The 22,997-nt window shown below is 52.7% G+C and overlaps 2 protein-coding genes across 8 annotated transcripts; both read left to right on the top strand.

Annotated features, from left to right (window-relative positions):
• Nucleotides 1-878: 878 nt before the first annotated feature.
• E4F1 (E4F transcription factor 1) lies at nt 879-20,875 on the top strand. 7 transcript variants are annotated; one of them, XM_081299260.1, is made up of 18 exons: nt 879-1,073; nt 3,462-3,613; nt 13,038-13,143; nt 15,700-15,893; nt 15,982-16,102; nt 16,248-16,400; nt 16,519-16,688; nt 17,043-17,252; nt 17,483-17,591; nt 17,682-17,899; nt 18,094-18,292; nt 18,366-18,508; nt 18,580-18,642; nt 18,716-18,917; nt 19,966-20,123; nt 20,359-20,519; nt 20,616-20,704; nt 20,791-20,875. In XM_081299260.1, exons 1-16 carry the CDS (start codon nt 923-925, stop codon nt 20,425-20,427), a joined length of 2,418 nt encoding a protein of 805 aa, XP_081155386.1. In that variant the 5' UTR covers nt 879-922; the 3' UTR covers nt 20,428-20,519; nt 20,616-20,704; nt 20,791-20,875. The 7 variants fall into 7 exon arrangements, with proteins under 7 accessions (XP_081155386.1, XP_081155384.1, XP_081155385.1 ...); XM_081299258.1 differs by lacking the exons at nt 20,616-20,704; nt 20,791-20,875 and having other exon boundaries at nt 17,486-17,591; nt 19,966-20,371; XM_081299259.1 differs by lacking the exons at nt 20,616-20,704; nt 20,791-20,875 and having other exon boundaries at nt 19,978-20,371.
• DNASE1L2 (deoxyribonuclease 1 like 2) lies at nt 20,637-22,147 on the top strand (the record flags this gene model as incomplete). Its single annotated transcript, XM_081300052.1, has 5 exons — nt 20,637-20,704; nt 20,791-21,053; nt 21,116-21,228; nt 21,317-21,568; nt 21,860-22,147. 5 exons carry the CDS (start codon nt 20,637-20,639, stop codon nt 21,911-21,913), a joined length of 750 nt encoding a protein of 249 aa, XP_081156178.1. The 3' UTR covers nt 21,914-22,147.
• Nucleotides 22,148-22,997: the final 850 nt, after the last annotated feature.

Below are 22,997 nucleotides of genomic sequence, written 5' to 3'. Positions count from 1 at the left end.
GGGGGGATAGTGGAAAATGGGATAGACAGCAGAATACATCAGTCACTAGAAAGGCAATTTGTAAATCAATGGAAATGTAACTGATGTGACACAGCAATCTGTATACGGGGTAAAAATGGGAGTTCATAACCCACTTGAATCAATCTGTGAAATATGGTATATTAAGAACTATGTAATGTTTTGAACAACCAACAATAAAATAAAAAAAAAATGCTGAGGGTGTAGTGTGAGCAAGACCCTGGGTTTAACAACACCAGGGTTAAAAAAAAAATTCTGGTACTAGATAGAGGTAATGGGTGAGCTCAATATTGTGAGCACACTAAATGTCACTAATGGTAAACTTTATGTGTATTTGCCACAATTAAAAATATATAAAATAAAACGCTTTGCAAAGCTGCGCATGAGCCATCCTGCACTAGGGTTCTTTCCTGTGACTGGTGTTAACTTCTGGGGGCGACGGAGTTTGGTGAGCACCGATCCCTTAGTACCCTAAATCGGTGACGGCCCTCTCGAGATTGTGGCAGGGCGACCTCCCACAGGGTTCGCCCCGGAGGACCCTGGCCGGGTTGCGCCACCCAGTGCGCCTTCTTCTTTCTCCTCTGGTTCTCAAGTCTGGCTGCAACACTTGGCACCCAGGCCCACTTTCTTCCCAGGCTCTTCCAGTCTGGACACGCCCAATGGGACACACCACGCCCAAGCCGCGGATCTCTCCACCAATCAATTTGCTACACCCTAACCAGTAGACCCGCCCAGTCTCCGCTCCAGGCCACACCCAAGGCCCCGCCCCTCACGCCTGTCTGTCAAACCCGCACTGGCCCCGCCCCGGTCCCCCTTTCGCAGTTCCTTCACGCTGGCCTCGGAGCGGCCCGTTGTTATGACGACACGGTCGTAAATCCGCCATCTTCCTGCGGCGCGTTGCGACATGGAGGGCGCGATGGCAGTGCGGGTGACGGCCGCTCATACGGCAGAAGCCCGGGCCGAAGCCCGGCGTGAAGCGGGCGAGGGCGGGGTCGCAGCAGCGGCTTTGGCTCCAGGCGGCTTTCTCGGCCTCTCAGCGCCCTTCAGCGAGGAAGGTAACGGGGTCTGGCGGGCCCGTAGCGGCCGGGGTGGGGGAGGCGCAGCCTGGACTGGAGGAGCCCGGCGGCTCGGGCTGTGGACGCGTAGACCTTCCTGGATCCAGCCTTCTCGCGAGCCCACGGGGCCCCGCAACCCTCTCGACCCTCTCAGACCTCTCTGCGGGGCGCCCACCACTCACAGGCCTCCAGTGCGCGCTCGTAGGCACCCAAGCCCCGGTCCTCCCAGCGGACCCAAGCAAACGTCACCGGCCGTGCCCCCTCCGCCCCTCCCACCTCACCTGGCGGGCCATTAGGGTCGTGGCTGGGGCGAGACTGGGGTGGGGTGGGGCTCTGTGCCGGTCCGGGCGTCAGACAGCAGATCCCTGTGGAAGACAGCCTCCATCTCCCCAGCAAGGTGGAGGGGTGTCTCCAAGATGTTCCGAGAACTTACTCTGCATCAGCCTTTACGGTCCTGAAACCAACCCTGAGGTGTCAATGATGTTATTCACTCCCACTTTTAAGGATGGGGAAAATTGAGTTTCATGGATGTGCAAGTGACCAGGTCACCCATCTAGCAAGAACCCGATTGGATTTCAGGACTGTGTAGTTAGTTCCTCAACTCAGCCCCTTTAGTTTCTGGGTCCTGCTGTCACATAGGAGGGTGATGAGAATTAACGTGTGTGTGTGTAAAGAGCTGAGGAGAGTACTGGGACATGCTCAGGACTCATTCATCAGGCACTGATAGCTTTTGGTGACCTCTTAGGTTTCTACTCTGAACTTGTCCCACCAGTCGGTGCATTGGAACATATAGGAAGGTATTGGCTAGTGATATTGAGGTCAAGGTGGTCTTGGCTTTGTTCACACCAGTTTCATAGTCTGTACATATTTTTCTTGCCCCTTATTCCGGCTTGGAGAGGGACAGGGCCAACCTGAGAGGGGTCCCTCTAGTGGTTGCTGTGCCCAGCTGAACCTGTCCATTGCCTTGTCTCAGTAAAATGGGTTGGGTTCTTCTATAGAGGTTCCTCCAAAAATGATACCCTGGTGCCAAGCTGAGCTCTCATGAGTGGGTGGGAGATTAAGAGGATGGTAGGCACCTCAGCTCTTAGTTTGTGACTGTGAACCATCTGGTGGGCTTCCCTTTTTTAGATGATTTGGTGGGAGAGTCACAGTCATGATCTGGCCCTTTATTCTCTAATTAATTCAACAAGCTTTGGCCAGCCTCCTCCCATGCACCAGGCCTTTATTAGACTTTGATGTGGGACTGGGTGTGTTTTTGTGGGAACTGAAAGACTTTTACAGAAGCAGGACATTTGGGTGGATCTTCAGGTTCATCTGTGTGAACTTGAACATCAAGTCATTTTTTTAGTTAGGGAGTAGGCATCCATTTCCCCAAGGTGCTGGCAGAATTTGGTGAACTTTCCAGAAGGTGCATGACCCACATTAAGGATTCAATGAGTAGGAAGTGTCTCCTGCAGGTCTTAGGATAGTCACAGTGGTGGTGAGGGACTCAGGTGTGGTGATAAGGGACTCAGGTATGGTGGCTCTGGGATGTGGAGCCCCTCTGAAATGCTATACTCTTAGCATACACACCTGAGCAGGGGTGCTTCCTGTTGGGGATCTATGAAATATCAAGTCAGGAAGGAAAGAGTGGTTGGAGGCTGGTGATGTAGCCAGGTGGTGGAACACTTGCCTAGTATGTGCAAATCCCTGGATTTGATCCTCACCACCACCACCACCAACAAAAAGTAAGGGTATTCACAGGGCAGGGCCCTGCTGTTCCTGTGTTTTTCAAAGGCTTACCTTTTAGCAGATCCTGGTGGGCTAGCCTACTGTGCCCCTGATATGCCCTACACACTTGAATCAGGTCAGATGAGGAAATGACTTAGAGGTGGTCACTGAGATGTCCAAGGGCACTTTTAGTCCCCAGTAGTCTTTTTATTTTCTGTAGTGCTGGGGATCAAACCTAGGGCCTTGCTATGCTAGGCAAGTAAACAATATCCCTAGTCCTTACCTGTCTTGAATTCTAGTCCTCTACTGTCCCCAGACTGGCTTGGGTAAGTCCCTCTGCTTCAGGCCCTCCTGAGCCTCTTTCCCTTTAAGGAGCTCTTGGGCATGACAGCATCACTGGATCCTTGCAACCTGAGTGTGTGGTCAGGGCCACTTCTACAGAATACTGTTCTCCCTGGTGTGAGCCTTGCTTCTGCAGACTTCCAGAGGATGGGGGCTATACCCTGATGTTCCCTAGCTCTGGGTGCCCTAAGCACATTTTCAGCAGCCTCTGGGAGGGATGGGGTAGGAATTCTGGTTCTGCTGCCATCGTTGGATGAGTCTGGTCTGGGGTTGGAGGGGAAGCTGGATGGGATACTGGTTGCCTCCCCAAAGTCCCTGACAACGTGCTCATTTCAGATGAGGATGATGTGCATAGATGTGGCCGCTGCCAGATGGAATTCACTGCCTTGGAAGATTTTGTTCAGCACAAGATTCAGAAGGCCTGCCAGCGGGCCCCGCAGGAGGCTCTGCCTACCACCCCTGCCACAACTGCACTGCTGGGCCAGGAGGTGAGTCGCTACCCCACTGCCACTGCACACACTGCCCTCCCTGAGATCACCTAATAGGAGAAGAAGGCGACAGAGTGCCAAGACATACCTGTGCAGCTGGTTCCTGCTGACTGATGGGTAGGCAGAGGGCAGGCATCTGACCATGGGTGAAGGAGGGTTCAGGCTGTGCCATGAAGAACCTGGCAGTTCTCTGGGACTTTCTGGATATCTTGGGGTATGCTAGCCTTCTCAGCAGCCTGTATAGCTGGGAGACTGAGGTCCCTTCTCTCTGAGTGTGGTAATGGCTCTCCAAGAACAGAGGGAAGGTGACACGGCACCCTCAGTAACTGTGTGAGCATGCATGGCTCTGTCAGGCAACGCGGCACAGTCTATGTGCACTATGTCTGTGCACATGTGCAGCTGCGTCGCAGCTCTGTCACAGAATGTATGTTACCACATAGGGGAGACAAAGGGGCTGACATGTAACCGGGGACTAAGAGAGGGTAAATAAGGCAACGCCCCACTGCGCTCAGGGCTCAGCCTTTGGATTCGAACTTGCTGGGCCAGTGCCGCACTAATAAATGCTACTTCCTGGTGAAAGCACAGGTGTTCTGTCTCTGGGTGAGAATCCCACAACATTTCTTGAGGGCTCATCCTGGATTCAGAGATGGTGATTTCATCTCCCCTGTTGCTAGGGGCCCTGGGACTTGGGGAGAGGTGACCTTGCCTGGTGCCAGCATACAAATTGATCCTTAGGAGACTATCCCTCCCAGAATGCTAGGGCAAGGATCTCAGGAGTACCAAGGAACTTGGTGGAGCCCAGGAACCAGTGCAGTAGTGCCACCTGTCACATAGTAGAAACCCAGGTGCAAGAGGTGGACCTGCCCCTAAGTGGCAGAAGGGGAGCCCGATCACTCTCTAGAGTTACCTGAATAGCTCAATTTCATGAATTAAACTGTACTTTTAACATACTGGGCTGCAGATTGGAGGCACTGTTTGAATGCGAGTGAATGGTGACTGAATGAAACAGGCTGAGCCCGAAGCAAGTGCAGAATTCTGGTGATCCTCATATGGCTTACAGCAGTGCCAGGCTCTCTTCAAGGTCTACGAGCCTGGTCTGGGTCAGGCTGCCAATGCTAAAAGCCTGAAATATCTCCATGAGGAGAGCTGTCAGAGATGGCTTTCTTACCCCTTTCCCCTTTCTCTTCTTATGTATGTGATTGTCATCTCTTAGGGGGAGGAAATAGGTGGCAAACAGAGTAAGTTTACCCCCCTAGAGTATATGACTAAAAATTTCAAAAAGGAAACTTTAGGCCTTCTCTGAAATAGATTGACCTTTTTCGGTTGGCTGTCCAAGAGGTCACTAGCTAAAGAACTATTTATCAAGGTATTTAGGGTCATTGTAGGGACCCATTCTCCTGCATTGACTGTTGGCAAGACATAGTCTTCTCTCAGCTGCGCTGGCTGAGGCTTCCTTTCTGGGAGGGAGCTATTAGATCATGATCGCCCAGTGATGGCCCCTTCAAGATGCTGGAGCCAGCGAGATTCTTGTGCCTTGCACACCACTGCTTTCTCCACTGCTGCCTGCACTCCTCGTGCCTCCTGCAGCTGGAGCCCTGAGGCCACACCCCTGAGGCCACCCAAAATGCCCCGAGTATAGCCACCCCATGGCCGCCAGTCTTAAACCCATATACTCTCAGGTGCAAGGGGGACAGTACACCTTCATATATCAGCCTTTTATTTCCACTGATCTCTTGAATTGGAAAAATCCTCTCCTTCACTGACAAATCTCAGACTATGATTGATTTAATGCAATCTATTATTCAGACCCCACAAGCCCACTTGGATTGATTGTCGCCAGTTACTCCTGACTCTATTTAACACTGAAGAATGCCACCCAATTAAAGTTGTTAAAGTGGTTGGAGGAACCTGCCCCAGCAGGAAGCATGAATGTCCCGGCTTACGCTCAGAGCCAGATCGCTGAGAAAGATCTCTCATGGGACCCTTATGATGACCAAGGATTTCAGATGCTTTAGCATTATCAAGAGGATGTTTTAGGCTGCATGAAGGAAGAAGGAAGGAAGGTCGTGAACATGAGCAAGAAAGACTTCAGAGGTGCTCCAGGGACCAGAAGAAAGCCCCAGTCAATTCTATGAGAGGCTATGTGAAATGTTCTGTTTTTACATCGTCTTCAACTCAGAAGCAGATGAAAATTAGCCAGTGGTTCATGCAGCCTTTGTTGGTCGGACCCAGGGACATATGGCATAAGCTATAGAGGCTAGAGGGCTTCATTGGAATGAATGCCAGCCAACTACTGCAAGTTGTGACAAAAGTATTTGTCAACCAAGACCAAGAAGCCTAACATGAGGTAGACTGGAAAATGAAAAAGAAGGTAGGTCTGCTTGCTACCACCCTGGTGGAATGGTCAGGGCACTCCCAGAGAAGTGTCCTATTGGGCCAGAGCTGAGGCCATAGAGGGAGCCAACAAGAAGAACCACCTCACCCAAAGGTGACATTAGAATGAAACAAGTGTGCTCATTGCTGTTAAGGTCACTGGAATAGTGAGTGTCCCCAACAGTCAGAGGATTATCACGCAGTCCCTGGACAAAGCAGGAACGGTTGAGTGGTTCAAGGACAACCAACTACCATGGCAACCATATGAAGTCCTTGAGGATGATTTTGTTGGATTGGCTGCCATGGAAAACTTTGAGGAAGACTAGGACAGACTGGACTTCATTATGTTAGGCCCCCAGGAGCTTATGGTCCATATGATCATGGGGGGCCGGACCATGGACTTATGGTTGATACTGGGGCAGAATATTCGGTGGTGAATTAACCTGAGACAAATCTCTATAGTGGGAGCCACAGGCAGCTGAGTTTGTTGCTTCTTCTTACTGCCTTGCTGGTGCAGTTTAGGCAGCTGTGAAGTTATTCATGAATTCCTATACCTCCCTGACTGTCCTGTGGCTTTAGTGGTCAGGACCCATTGGGAAAGTGCAGGCCCAGATAACTTTTTTTTTTTTTTTTTTTTTTTTAAAGAGAGAGTGAGAGAGAGTGTGAGAGAGAGAGAGAGAATTTTGTTTTTTAATTTTTTAAAAAATTTTTTTAAAGAGAGAGTGGGGGGGGGAGAGAGAGAGAGAGAGAGAGAGAGAGAATTTTTTTAATATTTATTTTTTAGTTCTCGGCGGACACAACATCTTTGTTGGTATGTGGTGCTGAGGATCGAACCCGGGCCGAACGCATGCCAGGCGAGCGCGCTACCGCTTGAGCCACATCCCCAGCCCAGATAACTTTTAACTCTCATGGCCAAGCCACCCTGACTCTAGGAAAGCCAGAAGTGAAGATCTTGACTCTCTTGGTCCCCCAAGGAGAAGAGTGGTGCCTCTACATTCTCATGGAAAGGCCACAACAGGGATCTGAGCTTCCTTTCAGAGTATCTGGGGTGTAGGCTAAGACAATCCTCTAGGACTGGCCTGAAACATACCCACAATAGTAGTAGAAGTAGCTAGGGGCTGGCCTTGAGTGCCAAAAATAATATTGCATTCCTTGCAAGGCACAAATTGAGATCCAGAGACAACTGGAGAGACTTCTAAAGTATGGAATCCTCCAATCCTGCCAGTCATCCTGGAACACACCTCTCCTGCCAGTCTAAAATCCAGGAATAGATGACTATCAGCTGGTTCAGGACCAACGAGCAGTAAACCAGGCTGCTGTTACCCTATGTCCTGCTGTCCCTAGCCCCTATACTCTCCTGGGCCTCATCCCTACTGAAGCTGCCTAACTTACATGCCTGGAAGTCAAGGATGCCTTCTTGTGTATGTACCTGGTCCCTCCGAGTCTAGCAGTCATCATCTTTCAGTGGGAATATCCTGAGAATGGTCCAGGAATTCCTCAGGGCTGCAGGTTTCTGTAGACTCTGGATACCTAACTTCCCTATCTTTGCAAAACCCCTTTATGAGGCCACAAGGAGGGAGAGGGAGAACCTTTTTATGGAATGAGCTCAACAAAAGGCCTTTGAGGAAATCAAGAAGATCCTCACCAACGCACCCCGCTTGGGACTCCCAGATGTGTCCGAGCCTTTCTTTTTGTATGTGCACAGGTGTACTGGGGTTTCAGTGGGAGCCCTGACTCAGATGTTGGGTCATGGCATTGTCCAGTGGCATACTTCTCTAAGCAACTTGATTCTGTAGCCTGAGGCCGGCCACCCTGCCATGGTGGCCATGGCCCTCTTGGCATCAGAGGCGACAAACTGACTGTGGGACAAGAATTAAATGTTCAAGTGCCATACTCAGTGCTGACATAAAGATTAAGGGACAATATTGGCTGACTGATGCCTAGTTGATTGGATATCAGGGAAGGCTGTGTGAAAATCCGCACATCCACCTAGAAGTAGTGTGGACCTTAAACCCTACACCTCTACTGCCTGTAGGGGCAGGTCGACCATACCATGACTGCGGTGAAGTTATGGATGAGGTATTTTCCAGTGGACCGGACTTAACAGACCAGCCTCTTAAAGATCCTGATGTTAAATGCTTCACCAATAGTAGCAGTTTTGTGGAAGAGGGAGAACACCTTACTGGTTACTCTGTGGTGACCCTAAATTTCACCATTGAGGCAAAACCTCTGCCAAAAGGAACCTTGGCACAAAAAGCAGAACTTACTGCGCTGACCTGTGCCCTTCAACTGGTGGCAGGGATACATGCCAATATATACACAGACTCTAAATGAGCCTTCACCACTCTCCACGTAACCGAGCTTTGTTTGAAGAAAAGGGCCTAATCAACTCATTAGGGAAAGACATAAAGTATGGCAAAGAAATCCTTGAACTCTTAGATGCTAAATGCGCTCCTAAACAGGTGACAGTCATGCATTGTCAGGGACATCAAAGAGGAAGCATCATGGTTGCTCAGGGAAATCATAAAGCAGACCAAGAGGCAAAGTTCATGGCCTCCAACGGGGCAACAGAACCAATGGCCCAAACTACCACCCTATTTCCTAGTCTGCTGGCAAAATTGGACCCCAGTTACAACATGAGAACCCCTGGTTTAAAACTGAGACCCATGTTGGCTGGACAGCATTTGAGGCCACATCCAGCCAACATTTCTACATTCCCCAGCTCTCCAGCATGCCTGAATGGTGTGCGAACAATGTGAAACATGTGCCTGAAATAATCTGCACCAGGGATCTAAGGCCTCCTCTGGGGTGCAAAGCATTGGAGGGGCCCCATTTGAAGATATAATTGTGGAATTCACTGAGCTCCCCGGGTCTGAAACTATAAGTATTTCTAGTCTTTGTGTGTACTTTCTCAGGCTGGATAGAGGCCTTTCCTACTCACACAGAGAAGGCACATGAAGTGGCCTGATTTCTCCTAAAGGAAATCATTCCTTGGTTTGGAATCCCAGTCACCATGGGATTGGAAAATGAGCTGATGTTCGTGGCTGAGGTGGTACAATTGGTGGCGAAAGGGTTGAAGATCACCTGGAAGTTACATACTGCATACTGTCCCGAGAGCTCTGAGAAGGTGGGCAAATGAACTGAATTCTAAAGTAAAAGCTAATCTACCTGTGTCAGGAAACCCACCTATACTAGGATTAGTGAAGATGGGTGAGATGGTCCCCTGGATTCACTACAGCAGAATGAAACCAGCTTCTCCTGACTGGGATTATTCCTGAGCCAGCTGTACTATGCAAGTCGGCCATCTGAGAGCCTACGGACAACAGCCCTGCTTTAGTCAAGTGGGAGCTGATGACTAATCTACCCCCAGCAGAAGCTTGAGGAACTGATCACCTGCTTGGATAAATGGACTGTTCTTATTTCCTTTATTGGCTTCCTTGCTATAATGATTTGGCATGATCACCTCTTGTCCATCTCTTTGCTGTGATCTTCTTAGCTTTAATTTTTTTTTTTTTTTTTGGTGGTACTGGGGACTGAACCTATGGCCTTGTGCATGCAAGGCAAGCACTCTACCAACTGAAAGGAATGAAAAATATCATAGATATCACTCTACCAACTGAGCTGTATCCCCAACCCATTAGCTTTAATTTTCACAATAGGATTAGCAGAGGCTGCTCTAGCCAGCTGGCACTAGGTTTAGAAGTCTCTATGAGCAGTCTTTTACCTTCTTTTGATAGGATGTTTCATTGCTATTGGCTATGTCTGACCTGGCTCTTGTTTGTGGACTTAAGTTCTTCATTCTGTGACCCAAACCTTCATATGACTCGATCAGGTGAGCCATTGCCACAACCCTACTTTATTATATCCATTTTTACTGTCAAGTAAGTTTCAGGGACCTGTAAAACATAATAAGATCACCTATTCTATCTACTAGCAAGGGGACCAATACACTTGTTTTGACCCACAGTACTCCCCAACTGAGGAGTGGCTAGAGATCTGAAGCAGTGACAATATGGGTCAAATAATTAACTGATCCCAAATTATTGATCCCAAGCACCCAGTGTCAGTGCTCTTTGACATGTGTGAAGTCATAGATAAGTACTGATCTTCATGGTCTATAGAGGTGTGTGGGGGGTTATCTTGGGAACGGGAGTACAGGCTCTATGATAAAAGCATGTTAGCAGCCCTCAGCTGAACCTGGATGCATTAATAACAGTGGTTATTGTCCCTCCTGGAGCTGTTTCATGGTCTACTTGGCAGGTAAATGTAACATACCAATTCTCCAAAAGGGTGATGCCATGCTCAGCTCTAATTCAGGAGCCTGTAACCCTCTTAATTTTACTATCCTTGACCTAGAGGATTCAAGATGGAAAATTGGCCACAAAATTGGTATAGTTGTATATGGGTGGGACACAAACCCCTAGGTCCCAATACACATCAAAGGTACCAACTTGGCTGGGTACAGTAGTGCACACCTGTAATCCCAGTGATTTGGGAAGCTGAGGCAGGAGGATTGTGAGTTCAAAGCCAGCTTCAGCAACTTAGGCCCTAGGCAACTCAGCAAGACCCTGTCTATAAATAAAATATAAAAAAGGGCTGGGGATGTGTCTCAGTGGCTAAGCACCCCCCAAAAAAGGCACATTTGCACTTGCACTTGCACTTCCCCGCACCAAATTTTTCATTCCTTTCATGAAGAGATGAAAACCGAATTCCCCATCTCCTCCAAAACCAGAAACCTGTTCCTAGCCTTAGCAGAAACTATAGTTCAATCTCTGAATATCTCTTCTTGCTAGTGGATAGAGGACCTTCATGAGCCCTGTAGTGAAACAATGTCTCTTCATTCAACTACTGGTATTTGGTTCCTGAAAATCTCAATTATTGGGAAATATTGTCTTACCTGAGAGGGCAAACAGTTTAACATCTCAGCTGGAACTTTACCATGTCTGGGCACAAAATTCTATAATATAACTACCCAGAAAATCCAGTGGTAGGGATCCTCAAAATCACATAGAAGAAAATCCCACACTCTGTCAAATTTCCCTAACCTCAAACAGGGCTGGGATAATGCCGGCATAGATATCAAATGGAGAACCCTAGGTGGACTGTACTAGGTATGTGGAAGGGCCTGCCGTGCTAGACTACCCCAGTTCTGCTCCTGATCTTGTATACTGGGACAATTCACCCCTCCTTTTTCTCCTTCTATTAGCTAAAGGGGATCAGTTGTGAGTCCCTATATATGAAGACCAGTGGGCCCAAAGTGAGTGGCAAGCCCTGGAAATCCAAAACTGGACAGATGATGAATGTCCTCCTGAAAGGATAATTCACCATTATGCCTTGCCACCTGTACTCCCATCTGTATGTTAAACATTATTATCAAGCTACAGGCTGTAGTTGAAATTATAACTAATGAAACTGCAAGAGCCCTCAATTTACTGACCAAACAAATGTATAATGCTATTTATTTATCAAAATCACTCAGCTCTAGACTACTTGCTTGTTTCTGAAGGTGGAGTATGTGGGAAATTTAACTTAGGCAACTATTGTGTACAAGTAGATGTTGAAGGCAAGGTCATGGAAAAAATCATGGATTGTACAAGAAAGATCACCCATGTCCCTCTCTAGATCTGGAAAAGTTGGAATCCCAGGGAATTATCTGGAGGATGTTTTCAAATTTTGGGGGTTTGAAAACTTTCATAAGTGTTGTGGTTTTAATGCTGGGGTCTGCTTACTCTTGCCTGCTACCCGTGGTTATGAGGTCTGTCTCCAGTCTCATGGAAGCTGTCTTCGAAAGGAAAATGGCCACATTGTGGGGTTTTAAAAAAATATTTATTTTTTAATTATAGGTGGACACAATATCTATTTTATGTGGTGCTGAGGATCGAATCCAGCGCCTCAAGCATGCTAGGCAAACGCTCCACCTCTGAGCCACAACCCCAGCCCCCATATTATGTTTTGATATTATGAAAATATAAGTTGTTGGATCAAGATGATGCTCTTTGACCCTGAGGGGATCTGAGCATTAAAATGGGGACTGTGGTAAGGGCTCTCCCAGAACAGAGAGAAGTGATATGATGCACTCAGTAGCTATGTGCACATGTATCCCCAGAGCAAAGGGACCACATGGCACACATGTGCAGTTACCCAGTCAGAATGTATGTTACCATATAGGAGAGACAAAGGGGCTGACATGTAACCAGGGACTAATGGTATAGATGGCAACAGCCCGCTGTGCTCTGGCTCAGCCTTTGGATATAGATCCTCTGGGCAAGGCTGGCACTAATAAATGCTGCTTCCTGCAACAGTAGTATCATGGTGGCTTTTGTCTTTTTTGGCTTGCCTCCTGTCTTATATACATAATTTCTGGGAATCTCACAAACCAAGCAGGGTCCCGTGGGGCTTGCCACTTTCTCATAAAAATGGTGCTCTTTGTTGAGTCCCACGGTGTGCTGGAGCTGAATGTCGTCTTACGACCTTCCATAGCACCCCTGCTCAGCAGAGGGAGTGCTTGCCATCCTCATGGGACAGAAGAAAGGAGGCTCAAGAAGTCAGTGGCCTCAGGCCACCATCAGAGAGTGGTTCAGATGACACTTGAACAGGGTGGTTTCAGTCAGACCTTGTGCTCTTTACCCTCTGTCCCCTCCCCAAGATGTCGTCTTCTCCAGAAAGGCCCCCACCCCCAGGGCCCTTCTTCTGACCTGGCTGGGGCTGTGGGTATGGGTGTTGCAACTCCATTCCTCACCACAGCCCAGCTTCGTACCAGCATTGCTAGTGATTACCTAGTGGGTGCTCAGTGCTCCATGCTCCATGTCCAGGCCATGGTGACTCAAGGCTTAGAGTGATGGGCCCGACCCTCCAGCCCCGGGTTGCAGGGGCTGTGGGCCTTTGGGGAAAGAGCAGCATCCCCACCCCAGCCATTCTGGAGGACATGGACCAGGTCTGTACTCCCCAAGCCTACTTCTTCAAAACTTTACTGCAAGGGAGTCCAGGCCCTTCCCTTGAAATTCTGGAGACCACAAATGCATCCTCTCTGTCCCCTGTCCCCTATCAATAGGTGGTGCCAGCAGCAGCAGGCCCAGAAGAGCCCATCACCGTGGCCCACATTGTGGTGGAAGCAGCCTCTCTAGCAGCAGATATCAGCCACGCTCCTGACCTTGTTGGTAAGCCAGCTGCCTAAGGTGTCACCGGTCTGATAGCTGTCTGTACCTCTGCTCTCCTGAGAGCTGGCCTAGCCATGAAGGGGTGGAGGCCTGGTATGAGCCTCCCCAGGCAGGGCCTACAGGAGGAAGGTGTATCAGATGCCAGGCTTTTCCAGGAGGGGACCAGGACATTCCTTGCCGCATCTGCAGTAGCTTGCACATGAGCTGGTTGGTGCTCCTTCATGAGCTGGTTTCTCTCTTCTCCATGTTCTCCCAGGCTGTCTCTGCCCTCCTAGAGTCTTCCTCACTTATCAGCCACCCCCTGCTTTCTGCCCCCGGCAGTACCCAGCATGGGGAATCCCTGAATGGCCCACCCACCCCAGCAGTTGGTTTTGGAGGGTAGGTGTGGGGTGGAGTTGCCGCTGTAGCTGGCCCCAACATGCTCCCTGACCTTGACCTTCCCCAGTGCTTTCATCAGCATGGTCTCACAGGGCTTTTATGAGCATATGACGCTGAGCCTCTTTGATGGCTGTGTTTTAAATTTAAATGCCTTGCTGATTTGCACTGGGAGAGGGGGTGTAGCTAGGTCTGGATTGGGTTATGTGCTCATTAAGTGGGGACCACTGAGTGTGCAGGGGGACTTTCAAAGGGCAGCCCAGGCCTTGACAGGTGGGGATGAGTAGCTGGGTAGGGTCTGATGTGGTGGGAAGTTGGGAGGGACCTGTTGGTACTTGGAGTGCCTGCTGGGTAGGGGCCAAGGCAGATGGATGAGTGGGTAGCTGGACAGGAAGTAGGTTTGGGCAACAGGTAGGACTTGGCCTTGGGAAGTACTGGGGACTGGTTGGGGCAGGAAGAGGGAAGATGTGTAGGGGAAGCCAGCCTTTGGTTTGGGAAGGGGAGCCTCTGAATGGGCAAGCCTCCCCAGGGAGGAGGCTGGGACACCTGTCCTGGTCTCTACACCGCCTTTCCTCTGATTTCCCCAAGACAGAGACACTTCTTATTACCACTCAGGCTTAGGAATGTCCTGTGTCATGTGGGGGTGGGGCTGTGCTCTGGCCTTGGCACAGAGTTCGGTTTCTGAGATAGGTGGTGTCATTTGGGAAAACAAGTTCCCTACGTTCCAGCAGCATATCCAGGCTCTGGGCCTTTGGCCAGTCAGTCCCTTTCCACCTACCTCTGACCTCCAGTGGTTCTAAGCCTTTGCTTGGGATGGTAGCCATGGCTTGTACTTCAAGGGTCCATCTCTGGGTACTCCTGTCTCTTGCACACTTGAAAATGTCCCCCTTTGCAGGCCTCCTGGGTGGGCAGGAGCCAAGAGCTACCAGCATTTCTATTGGTCTTGGGTAGGGAAAGGGCAGTGAGGAAGATATGCTGTGCTGGGCTCAGTCCTCTTGGGTACAGGGTGCAGTCAGCAAGGACTAAGGGGTGGCAGCCCCTTCTGCTACTGCTTTGGACACAAACTGGTTTCCTCTTGGGTTGGTGTAGCTGTGTTCCCCTCAGTCCCTTGCCCATCAGGTCTCTGTCCTCTGGGAAGATACTCCTGGGGCATTGCGTGTGTCAGCCAGGCATGGGCAAGAGATGCCCTTAGTTGTTTCTGAGTCATGGTGTTTTTATTGTTTCGAGAGAATGACTTGTCACAACAAGTCTCCAGCTGGACAGAGAGGGTTCTAGGAGGCATCTTCACAGCTGTTTTCCACTTGTCACTTTTACAAACAGGCAGTGGGAAGCGTGTTTATGGCCTAGTCTTGCACATTGTCAGATATCTTCAGCACCCCACGACAAGTGCAAAATCCCAAGTTTCTTTTTCGGGGTATGTGTGTCCCTGGATATTGAACCTGGGGTGCTCTACAACTGAGCTACACCCCCAGCCCTTTTTTTATTTTGAGACAGGGTCTAAGTTGCTGAGGCTGGCCTCAAACTCGTGATCCTAGTGCCTCAGCCTCCTGAGTTGCTGGGATCACAGGCATGGCCATTGTGCCCAGTTCCACCTTCTGTTCTTGGGGCTATCTGGGAAGTGTTCACACCCTCCCATCTCCTGGTATCCCCAGCTTGTGGTGGGACAAGGCTCCAGCTGGGCCTTCCTGCCTGCCTGTCCACCAGCATCCCAATCAGAAGATGAGTTGAAACAACATCTTTTTCCCTAGTGGGATTGGTGCAGTCAGCAGGACAGATGCAGAGAACTGGGCTAGTTTATCCTGTCTGTGCCCAGGCACCTGTTGCCAGGACCCACAACTCCCTCCTTGGCTTAGGGGAAGGGACATCTTTGCTCGTGGTGGGTCTCTCTACTAGGTGCATTCTGGGAGTGCTGGATCTCCTCCAAGCAACTTCATGGAGGGGGGTTGTTACCCTGTCAGGCTGACCTCAGGCTGAGCAGCTCCCCGCTGGTCCCTTGGGGCCTCTGTGTTGATTTTCCTCAGTGTTGGTTGGCTCTGGGGCTTAGCCCAGAGCAGCAGTTCCCATGTCAGGGGCAGGGATGGTCTGGACAGTTCCAGGGCATTTAGAAGTCTCCCTCTTAGGAATCCTTGCAGGCAGGGCTGTGGTGCAGCCCAAGGCTTATGTTGACCTGCCTCTCCTTAGGCAGTGGGCACATCAAAGAGGTCATTGTGGCTGCTGAGGCAGAGCCAGGGAACAACGAGATGGCTGAGGCCCCAGGCAGTCCCAACCATCAGGGGCTCGGGCTTGCTGGGGAGGGCGAGCAGGCCCAAGTCAAGCTGCTGGTGAACAAGGAAGGCCGCTACGTGTGCATGCTGTGTCACAAGACCTTCAAAACGGTGAGCCCCTGGGGCCACGGGCCGGCCAGGCCTCCTGCCTGCTCCTGTCTGGGGAGGTGCCCTGAGCCTTGCTGCCCCTCCCCTGCAGGGCAGCATCCTCAAGGCCCACATGGTCACCCACAGCAGCCGCAAGGACCACGAGTGCAAGCTCTGCGGGGCCTCCTTTCGGACCAAGGGCTCACTCATCCGGCACCACCGACGGCACACTGGTGAGCAGCCTGGGGCCTGGCCCTGGGGACACCCTACCCAAGCCTTGTGTCCCTAGCTCCCTGGTGAAGTGGCAGGGGTTCCATGCCCGCCTCATCCTTGTTACAGGTTGTCATTACCCCAGGGCTGACTCCATTCTCTCCACAGATGAGCGCCCCTACAAGTGCACCAAGTGCGGGAAGAGCTTTCGGGAATCAGGTGCGCTGACCCGTCACCTCAAGTCTCTCACCCCATGCACAGAGAAAATCCGCTTCAGCATGAGCAAGGATGTGGTTGTGGGCAAAGAGGACATATCTGCAGGTGAACGTGGTGGGGAGGCTGCCTGGGTTCCTGGAGCTGCTGTTCCTGGCCTTAGCTGCGGGCCCAGGTGCCACCAGTGGGGGTGTTCTTCAGAGACTCACTTGACTCTGCCTTAAAGGGTCGGGCACCTCCACTGTGGGGCCGGTTACTTCATCATCGGTGACAGGCGAATCCATGGAGACATCACCTGTGATTCACCTGGTGACAGATGCCAAGGGCACCGTCATCCATGAAGTCCATGTCCAGATGCAGGAGCTGCCCCTGGGCATGAAAGCTTTGGCTCCAGAGGTAGGGGCTGGCTCAAGGAGCCCTGCAGTGCCACTTCCCTTCTGCCTGCTCAGTGCCAGGTTGTGTGTAGGGCACTGGCTCCAATAGGAATAGGAGGTTTGGGTCTACCTCTACAGCTGTCTGTTTGCAGGGGAGGTGGGAAAGCTCCTTAGCAAATAGTATGTCAGAAGGAAAGTGATCTGGGGGGTCAAGGCGTGACAGGGGAGGACTTGGCTTCATCCTATGAGATTCTGAGGATGTACACAGGACCTTGGGGGACCCTGGGCTTGGCATGGGTCTGCCCTGTGTGGTGGGAGGGGTGTGTGTTATGTGTTGGGCTGTGTGGTCAGCCTCTTTCCTTCTGCCTCCCTGAAGCCCCCAGCTCCTGAGGAGCTTCCCTGTTCTCGTGAGGGCAGTCGTGAAAACCTGCTGCACCAGGCCATGCAGAACTCTGGCATTGTTCTTGAGAGAGTTGCTGGAGAGGAGGGTGCCCTGGAAGCAGCCCCTGCCTCTGGGTCCAGTCCACAGCCCCTGGGAGATAGATCCCCGGAATTGCCACTGCTGGAAGTGGAGCCGATGGAGACAGTAGGTGTTTGTGCTGCTGGGATGCTCCTTTGTGGGTTGGACACTGGTGCCTCCTTGCACTGCCTGTGGCATAAAGTAACATTGCTTTCTGGAGTGACTGTCAACTGGCCTATTTCTGCCTTCTCTGGTGCTGCGAGGCAGACTGCCAGGATGGGGCCCTGGGCCTTGTCTTTGGCACTGCAGGGGCAGAGCCTGCAGTGGGTATTAGATGCCTGCCTGTGATTCCCCAGCAGATGTCCAGCGAGGCTTCCACTGTGCCCAAGACCCACCCATGCCCTCAATGCAGTGAGACCTTCCCAACAGCAGCCACCCTAGAGGCCCATAAGAGAGGCCATGCAGGTGGGTGGCAGGAGGGTGGATGGGTCCGTGGACAGCGAGGAGCAGGTGGGCTGTGGGCAGCGGGCCTGGCTGATGCTGGCTTGGCCGCAGGGCCAAGGCCCTTCCCCTGTGCGCAGTGTGGCAAGGCCTTCCCCAAGGCCTATCTGCTCAGGAAGCACCAGGAGGCGCATGTGCACGAGCGCCGCTTCCGCTGCGGGGACTGTGGGAAGCTCTACAAGACCGTCGCCCACGTGCGCGGCCACCGGCGCGTCCATTCAGATGAGCGGCCCTTCCCTTGTCCCCAGTGTGGCAAGCGCTACAAGACAAAGGTGGGCTTCCAGCCCCAGGATCCTGGCGCTGACCCAATCCTCAGCTCCCCGTCCCTGGGGCCAGATGGGCCTTGTTCCATGCCCCAACTTCCTTCCTTACCCCAGCCTACCCAGTTGGCTCAGGCCAGGGGTGGGTGGGGAGAGCCCTGGCTTCCTGTGGCCAAGGTCAGGCTGTCATGGACTGGTCTCTGCAGAATGCCCAGCAAGTGCACTTCCGAACACACTTGGAGGAGAAGCCACATGTGTGCCAGTTCTGTAGCCGAGGATTCCGGGAGAAAGGCTCATTGGTGCGGCATGTGCGGCATCACACAGGCGAGAAGCCCTTCAAATGCTACAAGTGCGGCCGTGGTTTTGCTGAGCATGGCACACTTAACCGGCACCTGCGCACCAAAGGTCTGGGCTGGCAGATGGTGGGAGGAGGTGAGGCTGGGGGTCACTGAGCCCTGACTGAGCTTCCTGCTGGCAGGGGGTTGCCTTCTGGAGGTGGAGGAGGTGCTGGTGTCAGAGGAGAGCCCCTCAGCAGCTGCCACCGTGCTTGCGGAGGACCCCCACACAGTGCTAGTAGAGTTCTCATCTGTGGTGGCCGATACCCAGGAGTACATCATTGAGGTGCGTGGCAGGCCTGGTGGGGCTGGGATGGCACTGGGACAGCCCAGGCTGACCTCAGATGTTCTGCTCAGGCCACTGCAGATGACACAGAGACCACTGAAGCCACAGAGATCATTGAGGGCACCCAGACAGAGGTGAGGGGCTTGGCAAGGAGTGGGAGGGCAGCCTGGCCTCCTGGACACCTTGGGCTGAGCTCTGGCCCTGCAGGTGGACAGCCACATCATGAAGGTGGTACAGCAGATTGTGCACCAGGCCAGCGCTGGGCACCAGATCATCGTGCAGAATGTGACCATGGACCAGGAGGCAGGACTGGGTCCAGAGGCAGCTGCTGCAGACACGATCACCATCGCCACCCCCGAGAGCCTGACTGAGCAGGTGGCCATGACACTGGCCTCAGCCATCAGTGAGGGTACTGTGCTTGCGGCTCGTACAGGTGCAAACGGCACTGAACAGGCTACTGTAACAATGGTGTCATCAGAGGACATTGAGATCCTTGAGCATGCAGGCGAGCTGGTCATTGCCTCACCAGAGGGCCAGCTTGAGGTACAGACGGTCATCGTCTAGCATGGGACCTGTGGGGTCCCAGCTAGGCTGGGAAAGGGACAGGGTTATCCTTGTACTGGTCCCGACCTGAGTGCCCAGGACTGCCTGGCCTGGTAGAGAAGACTGCCCAGAATTTCAGGTGTTCAAATCAGACGGGGAATGTAAATATGTGGTTTTTGTTTCTTTACAATAAAACATGAATAAAATATGTAGCTTGTGATGTTGGGGCCTGGTACTGCCTTCACAGGTACTGCTGGTGGCCCCCATCTGCCCAGGCAGTCCTCTAGGTTTCTGTGCCTGGCCAGTAACTCAGGGCTTCTGCCAGCCCTGGCGCCTCAATGGTGTGGGTGTCACTGGTATGTTGATGGGCAGCCTCCTGCCACTCCCTACCCACCTGTGATCCCAGCTTCCCCAGGCCTGGGGCAGGGGGAGGAGACAGGTGCTGCTTCCCAGCCTCCTACCTACAGCTGCCTTTGGAAGGCTGAGAGAACCAGGAGCCTCAGGTTGGGCTGAGAAGCCTCAGCTTTTCATGGAGGTGAAGACAGTGCTGACCAGGCAGCAAGAGAGGCTGGGCCAGGAATGGGACTGGTCTTTACTGTCGTGCTGCCTGTTCCAAGAGGATGTGGCTCAAGAAGGCAGATACTAGGTGACCTAGTTCCTGGGAAGGTGGAGACAAGAACAAGTCTGGACCATGGGTGTGGCTGTCCCTCTACCACAATCCTGAGACTTCCTTGGGGGGCTATCAGGGGCTTTGGGGATGTTCTGGGACAGACCTGGGCACTAGAACTTGCTCAGGGTAGGTTCTTTCTCTTGCCCTCTGGGGGGGTCTCCATGAGAATGGGAGTCAGGAGTTGTAGCATCCACTCTATGGAGGGGGTGGGGCTCAGTTATAGCCCAGCCCCTTCCTGAACCAGGGCCTCAAATAGTAGCCAGTGCCCTGGGGCCAGAGCCAGTTGTCAACCAAGACCGGGCAAGTCTGTCCAGGGCCAGCCACAGGCCCCCAGAAGGAACCTGTATCCCTCCTTGGACCAGGACCCCTGAGCCTCCGACACCGCCTCTTATCCACATCCAGGTAAGTTTTGAGGCTGAGTTGAACTGGGGACTGGGTGGGAATGGCATCCTGACTTGGGACCTCAGTTTCTCCATCCAGTGGGAGACTAGTCATGGGGCTAAGAACCCATCCTGAGGGGACTGGAAAGTGCAGTAGAATGTGCTTTTGCTCAGGCCAGTGCTGGGCCACAGACCCCTCCTGGACCATAGCTGGGTGAGGATTGGTATTACTGGCCCATTCCATCTGTCCTTTCCAGCCCACCTCCCTGGTGCCATGGGCAGGCCCTGGGTCCTGCTGGCAATGCTCTGGGCACTGTGGGCCATAGGGGCTGCAGCGCTGCGCATTGGAGCCTTCAACATCCAGAGTTTTGGTGACAGCAAAGTGTCTGACCCAGCCTGTGGCAGCATCATCGCGCAGGTGAGGCTTGGGGGCTGGAGGCGGGGCTGCAGCTGGGCTTTGTGGGCCAGTCATCGGGGCTGCTCACAACTCTGTACCCGTGGTCTCCTCCGCCAGATCCTGGCTGGTTACCACGTCATGCTGGTACAGGAGGTGCGTGACCCGGACCTGAGCGCAGTGTCAGCGCTCATGGAGCAGATCAACAGGTGCAGTGGGCAGGGTCTAGCGCCATGACCCCTTGCTGCGAGGACAGGCTTCATGCCTTGACCTGGGGCCTGGCATCTCTCCACAGCGTGTCGAAGCATGAATACAGCTTTGTGAGCAGCCAGCCTCTGGGTCGGGACCAGTACAAGGAAATGTACCTGTTCATCTATAGGTGCGCTTGTGGGCTGCAGGGAGGGGGCGTGCGGGGCCAAGGTGGCGGCTCTGCGGACCGCCGGTTCTCTGCTCCCAGGAAAGACAAAGTGTCGGTTGTGGACACTTACCAGTACCCGGACCCCGAGGACGCCTTCAGCCGCGAACCTTTCGTGGTCAAGTTCTCAGTCCCCGCCACAGGTGAGGCCAGCCCCGCCCCTACTCCCGTCCCATCCCGCCCTAACACCACCCCGCCCCCACAGCTGTCAAGGAGTTGGTGTTGATTCCACTGCACGCTGCGCCACACCAGGCGGTGGCAGAGATCGACGCCCTCTACGACGTGTACCTGGACCTGATTGACAAGTGGGGCACCGACGTAAGCCCCGCCCCCCATCCCATAGGGGAGCTCTGGGAGTCTGGGCCTGCGGGCATGCAGCTCAGACCCAGCTTGGTGGCACCCGCAGGACATGGTTTTCCTGGGCGATTTCAATGCGGACTGCAACTACGTGCGGGCACAGGACTGGGCGGCCATCCGACTGCGCAGCAGTGAGGTCTTCAAGTGGCTCATCCCGGACAGCGCTGACACCACGGTGGGCAACTCCGACTGTGCCTATGACCGCATTGTGGTGTGCGGCGCCCACTTGCGCAGGAGCCTGAAGCCTCAGTCAGCCTCGGTGCATGACTTCCAGGAAGAGTTTGGCCTGGATCAGGCCCAGGTCGGTGCAGGCAGGGGCAGTTCCCATCCCTGGGCTTGAAAGACCCTGGCATACATGGTTGTGAGGGCCTGCCACTCTGTTCCTGCTTCAGACAGGCGGTTTACAGTTAGCACTTCCCACCCTACAAGGGCACTCACAGTCAAGGATCCCTAGACCTTCAGGGTGTGCCCCCCATCCCCAGTCTGGGAATAGCCTCAGGGGAGGACACCCAGGTGGCTCCAATTCAGGGGAGGGGGACAAGAAACAAGCCGCCTAGCAGGATGCCTGAAGTTCTGTCCCCTTTTCTTTCAGGCTCTTGCCATCAGTGACCATTTTCCAGTGGAGGTGACCCTCAAGTCCCACTGACAGCCCTGTGGATCATTTGGGGTAGCAGAAGAATGAACGCAGGGAAGGGTCAGCTGGGTGTGAAAGGGTGGCACAGTCACATTACAATACTACTCAGAGCCTCAGTGTCCCATCTGTAAGAAGGGCTAACACCACCTACCTCAGAGGGTTGTTGTGAGGAGTACCCTCCAAAGTTGCCTAGCTAGTGCCTGGAACATGTCTGGGTAATAAACAAGCCACTGGGCCAGGACCACTCTTGGGCTGACTCTGAGGCCTCTGTCTCTTTTTAGGACTTAGCCCTTCTTTGATGCAAACCTTGGCCCTACAACCTGGTTAGGTCCATGATCTCTGGCCTCTTAGGGAACAGGGACAGCTTGGCCTACCCAACTCATGTCCTCATGGAAACTGGCCACCTCCAAACCATGCTGGCCTGGAAGTCAGCTCAAGGAAGTTCCCTCCTCTTTGTGCAAACTGCAAAAACCCACACTGTGAGCACAGCTGGGCCCTCTGATTTAAGAGTAGAGCTCTGCCCATCTTGCCATCTGGAGCCTTATCTGAACCAGAGGCCCTGTTTCACCCGGTGTTACAGGGGAGACTCAGGAAGCTGGTCCCATGCTCTAGCCAGTCAGCTCCCCTGCAACTTTTGGGGGCTCTTGAGGATGGGCTGGTTGCTTGGGGCTAAGGTCCTGCCCAAGGAACACACACCTCACCTGTGCACAGCCTGTGTAGGTCCTCGGAGTCCTGGACTAGCAGGGACCTGGAGGATGGGGGCCTGGGTGGGACAAGCATCACCTCAGGAGCAGATGAGCAGCTCCGAGAGCAGGGCTGGAGGCTCCTGGTGTTGGGACACTTCATTCTGGCAGGACTGGGGGATGCAACTGAATTGTATGGCAGGGGAATCTTTCATCTCAAGATGAAAGATTGGAGAATTCTCAAGATGTAGGACCTTGGTAGCACCACATGCCTCAGAATAAGCCATGCTTCCCCTGTCCCTCCCAAGTTTGTCCAGACCCTCCATCCAAATGAACAAGCATGGTGGCCAAGGGCTTTTCTCCAGTGGTCTTGTGGGTCACTGGGGTCTGAGACTACCTAGCTTTGAAGGTCT

Source organism: Spermophilus citellus (genome assembly GCF_964194105.1).
Source record: "Spermophilus citellus genome assembly, chromosome: 6".
Lineage (NCBI taxonomy): Eukaryota > Metazoa > Chordata > Mammalia > Rodentia > Sciuridae > Spermophilus > Spermophilus citellus.
The sequence above is the reverse complement of the archived record's forward strand: the minus strand, read 5'-3'. Positions and strand labels throughout refer to the sequence as shown.